Source organism: Arachis hypogaea, chromosome 1 (assembly GCF_003086295.3).
Source record: "Arachis hypogaea cultivar Tifrunner chromosome 1, arahy.Tifrunner.gnm2.J5K5, whole genome shotgun sequence".
Lineage (NCBI taxonomy): Eukaryota > Viridiplantae > Streptophyta > Magnoliopsida > Fabales > Fabaceae > Arachis > Arachis hypogaea.
The window spans coordinates 37,060,832-37,067,579 of NC_092036.1; the positions used below are offsets into that span (position 1 = coordinate 37,060,832).

At 42.5% G+C, this 6,748-nt stretch overlaps 1 protein-coding gene across 1 annotated transcript; it reads left to right on the forward strand.

Annotated features, from left to right (window-relative positions):
• The first annotated feature begins 2,588 nt into the window (after positions 1-2,588).
• Positions 2,589-3,472, forward strand: LOC140181832 (protein FAR-RED IMPAIRED RESPONSE 1-like). Its single transcript, XM_072227287.1, has 3 exons — positions 2,589-2,811; positions 2,901-3,079; positions 3,140-3,472. The coding sequence occupies exons 1-3, from the start codon at positions 2,589-2,591 to the stop codon at positions 3,470-3,472; spliced, it is 735 nt and encodes a 244-aa protein (XP_072083388.1).
• Positions 3,473-6,748: the final 3,276 nt, after the last annotated feature.

The window sequence follows — 6,748 nt, forward strand, 5'->3', positions numbered from 1 at the left end:
GTGGAAGTCTGTTCAGGAAATATATCTTCCGAGTCAATTTGAACATGAGAACATAGTTAGATAGCTTGGCACAGAGAAGATATGCTCGAAATTTTTGACTGAATAAATATTAGTTCTTTATCTATTGAGCTAATGTGGCAACTCTATATAAATTGTTATAGTTTGATTATGTGAATGATGATTGTATTTTAATTTTTATTTCTCAGGACAATAACAAGGTATACATCTTTCTCGAGCTTTTAACATAAGGATCATTGGGAAGTGGTTTGAAGTATCTCCATGATCATAACACGGTTCACAGGTAACATTGAACTTTTTAATTCTATCTTACTGCAATGTAATAAGGTTTTTACACCTGCAATAATCTAATGAGAAAAAAAATGAATTTCTTATAGGGACGTCAAGTGTGCTAATATATTGGTTGATGCAAATGGATTCGTGAAGCTTGCATACATGTAATTGTGTATGTTATAATTTTATTTTAATATGAATTGTAAACTTAATTTGCCTAACTAATTGCACACACAATTCGCTTTCTCCAAATATATCTTTGTTTAGAATAGTATCATTCAATCTATTTATAGTTTATGGCCACAATTTAAGTGTTGCTAGATTATATGTACAGAAGTCATGCCAATTTAAATATTCGTTTGGGTTTGTTAGTATCACTATATTTCTCTTCTTTAATGGTCTATGAAATTGTTTAGTTATAAACTTTGATGTTTGAAGTTGTTTGTGAACCTCTAATATTAAGTTATGGATTATTTATTAATGTGAAATTTTAAATATTTTTAAGTTAGAAATTATTGAATTTATATATTTATAATTATTTTTAGATTTTTTAATTAATTTATTTAAAATTTAATTAAACCGGTTGAACCCCAGCTCAACTGCGGTTGAACCAGTGAACCAGTTACCTCGTCGGTTTATTGACTGGTCCGGTTCTCGCAAGCTTGGTTTAGACATGGCTATTGTTCCAGGCATGTGATTGGGGATTAGGGAACATCTTCGGATCAAATGATGGTTTCCATCTTTCCAGAGTAAGCCGAACAATGTACTTGCTACACGATTATGACTACTCTGGTAGGGGACCTGCAAGAAGCTCCAACGCCAATGCAATTCTTTCAATTTATGTCTATCATACCTCTTCACTTATTGGAGTTTGTAGGTGTCCTTTTAATTTCTATTGCAGCCACGTTCTCTTCATTGTTCCTAACCCCTAAGGGAATCTTTAGCTGTTATAGTAGGAAGCTGTTAAATGTGTCATTATAATGATTCAGATGTGCTGAGCTGTTTATACTTGTATGCTGTTATTATTAGACGGAAGAGATTCTGAAATTCCCTGCAGCTAATGGAATTTTCTGTCATACTGATTTGTAAGTTGGCAATAAATATTATGGAATTTTCTTAATTACTTTTAGATTATGAACTCATTTACATATGAAGACTTGTGTATCTGTTGAAATTGAATACCCTGTGTTGTAATTTTGAGACAAGGTATGAGATTGGCAATGTTTTTAAAATTTACCAGCTGAGAAAGTATGTAACCCCTGCGGATTGGTGTTAGTAATCATTGGCCGCTGTTGTGGTTAGGAGTGCAATTGCAAAGTTCCTCTGTAAGACGGCTGTTATGCTACGGTTATGTATGTATTTCAGGTTGATGTGTTGTCTTTGTAATATGTCATGGAGAATATAATAGGAATAGAACTCAGCATGAGATTTCCTTGTCATGATTGAAATCATTTTCATTCATGTAGTTATTTGTCCATAAGACGTTAGGGTGTTGTCCGTTACAGTAGTGTGTGTGCATGGTTGTTTGGACTTATAAAATTTGTAGTATAATTTGACAAGAACTTTCATCTGCGGAGTCATTGATCGTAACTTGTTGATCGCCTTTCATGTTTTCAGCCTAGAACTGTGAACCGATAACTCCGATGGATTTCAATGGGATGTTTGGAGCCGAAGTGGAACTGTCAGATGAGAACAGCTCGGATGGATATTGTGGCCGTTATTATGCGAGTGACGATGAAGGTGAGGAGGACGAAGGTGGTCAGGACTGCGGTGGTGAGGAAGGTGACCCAACAGGTCGCAAAGAAGATGAACATGGTAACTTCTCAGGTGGTGCCAGTCATGCAGGGGATGGTGAGAAAAATCGGCCGGTTGTGGCAGAGGATTTCCTAGGCATGGAGTTTGTTGGCGAGCAGGATGCCTACCTTGCATACAAGGAGTTTGCTAGAACAAGGGGCTTTGGGGTCCGCAAGGGAGATATGAGGCGTGTTGATGGGGTTTTGGTCAGGAGAGACTTTTTCTGCCACCGCCAAGGCACAAGACATCATAAGCACTATGATCGACCTGAGCGAGTTAGGGAGGAGAGATTGGAGAGTCAAACTGACTGCAAGGCGAAGTTGAAGATTTACTATGATGTGCAACGCAGTGTGTAGAAGGTCAGGACTATCTTCGATGAGCACAACCACGAGCTTGCTCCGGCCATGTTTTCCCACCTCTTGCCTAGTCATCGCAAGATGAGTAACGGTGACAAAGCGTAAGTTGATAGCATAAAGAAGTTTGGGATACCAACCTCGAAGATAATGGCTTATATGGCTGGTCAATCTGGAGGGTATGGAATGCTGCGATTTACAAAGCGTGATTTGTATAATTACGTACACGGGCAAAGGCTGGCCCGAATCAATGATGGCGATGCTGCAGCAACAATCAGTTACTTGGAGGGCAAGGCGAATGCCGACATGACGACTGTCGCCCGTTACACGCGAACTGCGGATAATCGGCTAGGGAGCATTCTCTGGGTCGACGGTGAGATGATGTCGACTATCAGTTATTTGGAGATGTTATGGCTTTTGATTCAACTTATCAGTCTAATAAGTACAAGAAACCGCTTGTAGTGTTCTCATGGTTAAATCACCACAAACAGACAGCCATTTTTGGATTTGTGCTACTGGAGGATGAGGAAGTTCGTACTTACCGGTGGTTGCTATTAAACCTTGTAGATGTAATGGGAGAGAAGATGCCGTGCGTTGTTGTCACGGATGGGGACAAAGCAATGCGCGCAGCCATCGCGGAGGTGTTCCCGGCAACTAGGCACCGGCTGTGCGGGTGACACTTGGAGAAAAATTGTGTTCAGAGGGTTAAGGATACTGAATTCCGGAAGGTCTTTAAGAAGGCTATGTATGCCAACTTCGAGGTGGAGGACTTTGAGGAATATTGGAAGAAGGCGGTGGAGTCACTTGGCCTTCAAAATAATAGTTGGGTTCAAAGCACGTACGAGCTCAAAGAGAGTTGGGCAACAGCATATCTCCGGGGCACGTTCTGTGCGGGATACAGGACAACCTCCAGGTGTGAGGGAATTAATGCATACATAAGGGGGTTCCTGAAATCCACTGATAGCATTTTGGAGCTGGTGCATAGCTTAGATCGCGTTGTAAAGGATTATCGAAACAATGAAGTCACGGCATAGTTCTATTCTACGTATTATAGCCCTGTGTTAACAACCGGGCTTGACTCCATTGAGCTTTTTGCATCAAAACTGTACACGCGGGCAATTTTTAGAGAGGTGAAGAAACAAATCAAGGGTGTTGCGACCTTGCTGTTTCGTGGGAGAGATAGCATCAGCACAACGGTTGTCTACAAGTTTTCAAGGATGGGCGCCCCTGGTAGGATTCACAAGGTTTTGTTCGACCCCGATGACAAGAAAATTCAGTGCGACTGTTCGATGTGGAATAGCGAGGGTATTCCATGTAGTCACATTTTCTGCGTGATGAAATACGAGGGTTTGGAACAAATACCGGACAGTCTTATATTGAGAAGATGGTGCAAGGATCCAAAAGATTCTAGCCGGATGCCGGTGATTACGAGACCTGGACACGAGGGTCGCATGCTTAGGTATGCCGCACTTTGTTCGGCTACAAGCTTGGTCGCCAGACTAGGTTCGGAAGAGGTGGAAGACTTTGAATTCGCCAGGGAGAGCATCGCGAGTGTATTAGAAAAGCTACGTCACCGAATTTATGAGAGGGCAGGTGGTCAGCCCGGTATGTCGGCATGGAGCCCAATGAAGGACCCGGTTGTTGCAAGAACAAAAGATGCCCCTAAGAGGAAGAAGGATTTCGACCCAGGCAGTCAACCAGATTTCCGAGAGAAGAGACGTTGCTGCACCAAATATGGCATCCCAGGGCATACAAAGAGGACATGCAGCGGGGACTGTGCACGAGGTGTGTCCGGGGTAGGTAATGGAGTCTCGCCAACGGTTGGGAAAGGTTCGCTTCACGGCCCTTCAGCATCTTCAGCGTCGCAACCGACCGAGCGCGGTTATGCGTTTGAGGTAATCTTAGAGATCATCTTGCCCAGTTAAATGGGTTGCTACACAGGTTTCATTTGTGTTATTAGTTTATTCGAAACAGGGTTTGCCGTTGAGCTTAGTCTTGTTTTACAGTGACAAAATTTGGTAGATGCCTTAATTTTGATTATTTTGCATGTTATTCGCTGGGTTACAAGACCATTTATGATGTTATTCATGGGTAGGACTTGTTTGAACATTGCATTTGCCAATAATAACTGTCCCGGTTGTAAAACTCTTCGTGGAATATACTTGTAAACTATGTCATGATTCGTTCAGTTCGTATAGGATGAGACAAGTAACGAAATTAAATTAGAAGGGTTAATTTGTTTTAGGTGAACACGGGTGGCTGTGCAGTTTAGTACTTGCTGAAGTAAATTATTGGTATCAATTTTTTGGCTTATGGATTGTATTCTGAACAAAATTTTAAACATGCCTACATGCTTGCAGGATCAAACCTCGACTCAAGGCGAAGGTGGTCTCAATAACGTGTCTAGCGCAGCGATGAATACATCCTCCATGGTGAATCGGAGCGGTAGTCCATCTTGGCGTCCTCCATTCTGTGGCGGGGGAAGTGGGGGGACCGTCTTCCTTGGGGGTCAACACATCCACCAATTCTATGCATCCCAACCTTGCCCTAGGCACCAAAGCGAACCACCGCCGCACGAAGGCTACTGCAGTATGTCGACTCCGACAAGGGCAACGAATGAAGACTTGTTTGAACGGTGGCTGCTCCAGGTACGCGGGTTCTCGTGAGATGTACTCCGATTTTTTCTACACTGCTGTTTTAGCCATTCTGATCTGTCGACTAAATCATGTGCTTGTTGTTGTCAAACAGAATGTGATTGGTCCTTCCTCCTCCAACAAAAGGCCGGGTGGATTTCCCACGCGTTGAACTTGATTTTAAGCGCCGGATAACAGGTAACAAAGACTTTCTGTGTTGCCAAATTTTGTATTGTTGGGTAAAGTCTATGTTGCTTAGCGGTCGCCTCAAATTTCAATAGTGTGGGTTCTGTTTTCCTAACGTTTTGTATCTACGATTCCATAGTGTGTTGGTGGTTACTCTCTTAGTGCTGCTAGCGAACACGCAGCGTTAGAGGTTTTAGTTGGTTTTTTTCAATTTTGTCTACATAATAATTTGGGTCAAAATCAATTTCCACACGAGTCTCTCCATCAAGGATCTGCCTTCACACGACGTAATTTGGCTAGTTGTAAATGTTCTGGAATGTCTTAAATGCTCGTCTCACTATGTCCTTATCTTCCATTTTCTGCATAATTCCAGCCATCTCATTGTGCGACTTCATCACCAGATCTACCGCCAAGCGCATACGCGTTGCGTTGCTGACGTTCTATAACACAGAATAAACCGAACACAAATTAACTACGTGGTTAACCATCGCGAGCCTATCATGGGATGAACAAGTGAAAAAGGAAAATACCTGGACACTGTAATCCTCCCACAAATGGTCCCTAATCATCCACTGTGCCACCCACACGCCGCAATCCATTCTGTTGCACAGTCACAAAAAATATAAGTCAGTATGTATTCCATCAAAGATGCCACTTTTACCATGACTTGCGACACTTTTTATTTTCTTGAGTCAACGATGCATGTGCGAGGCATGTGGATTAAGGATATTCGTTTCTCACGATTTCCAATCCTGCTGGGGCAGTTTAGGATCTTCGAAATCGAACGTTGAAAACCTGGGTCGAACGGAGCAGTTGCCGGAGAGCCAAGAGTGTCCCAGGGTTAGCCCTTCAAGGTACAATGCCTACTTAAACAGGAAGATTATGACAACGAACAATAACCCAACGTCAACACCGATAAAAAAAATTGGGAATTAAACTGTGTTACTCACCACGCGCGTCATTGCGGTCTTCCTTGCTTCTGCTTGGGCAGGATCTCGAAGCGAGTCCAAGTAAATCAGTTTCATGCGGGGGACGTCAATTATCTTCAGATACCAGTGACCATCACACCACATCGGTTGATGTATCTAAACATAAATTGAACAGGCCATCCGAATTCATGCGTAAGGTGAAAGAATTAAGTCGAAAGTATAACGGTTAAGTAACATACCCTGGTGACCCTGTCCACCTTGCACCGCATGTAGTTGTTCCGAAGCGAGGTGGCAGTGCCTGAGGTCAGCATACGGCCTTCGAGTGCGGCTTGCTGGTATAATTCAGAAAGGGAAACTTCATTAATTTTCTCAACAAATTAACTGCTGCTCAAAAAATTCAAAAGTAAGATGATGACAAACCATGATGCTTGTGGGGAGGAACCATTGAGTTTGTTTTGAAGTCCTTGTGAGCATACGGACGACCACATTTAGAACCTGCAGTGAAGGAAGTGATCAATGAAGAATAGGGTCAGTGTGTCATCATCAGTTCACGCATAAAGGC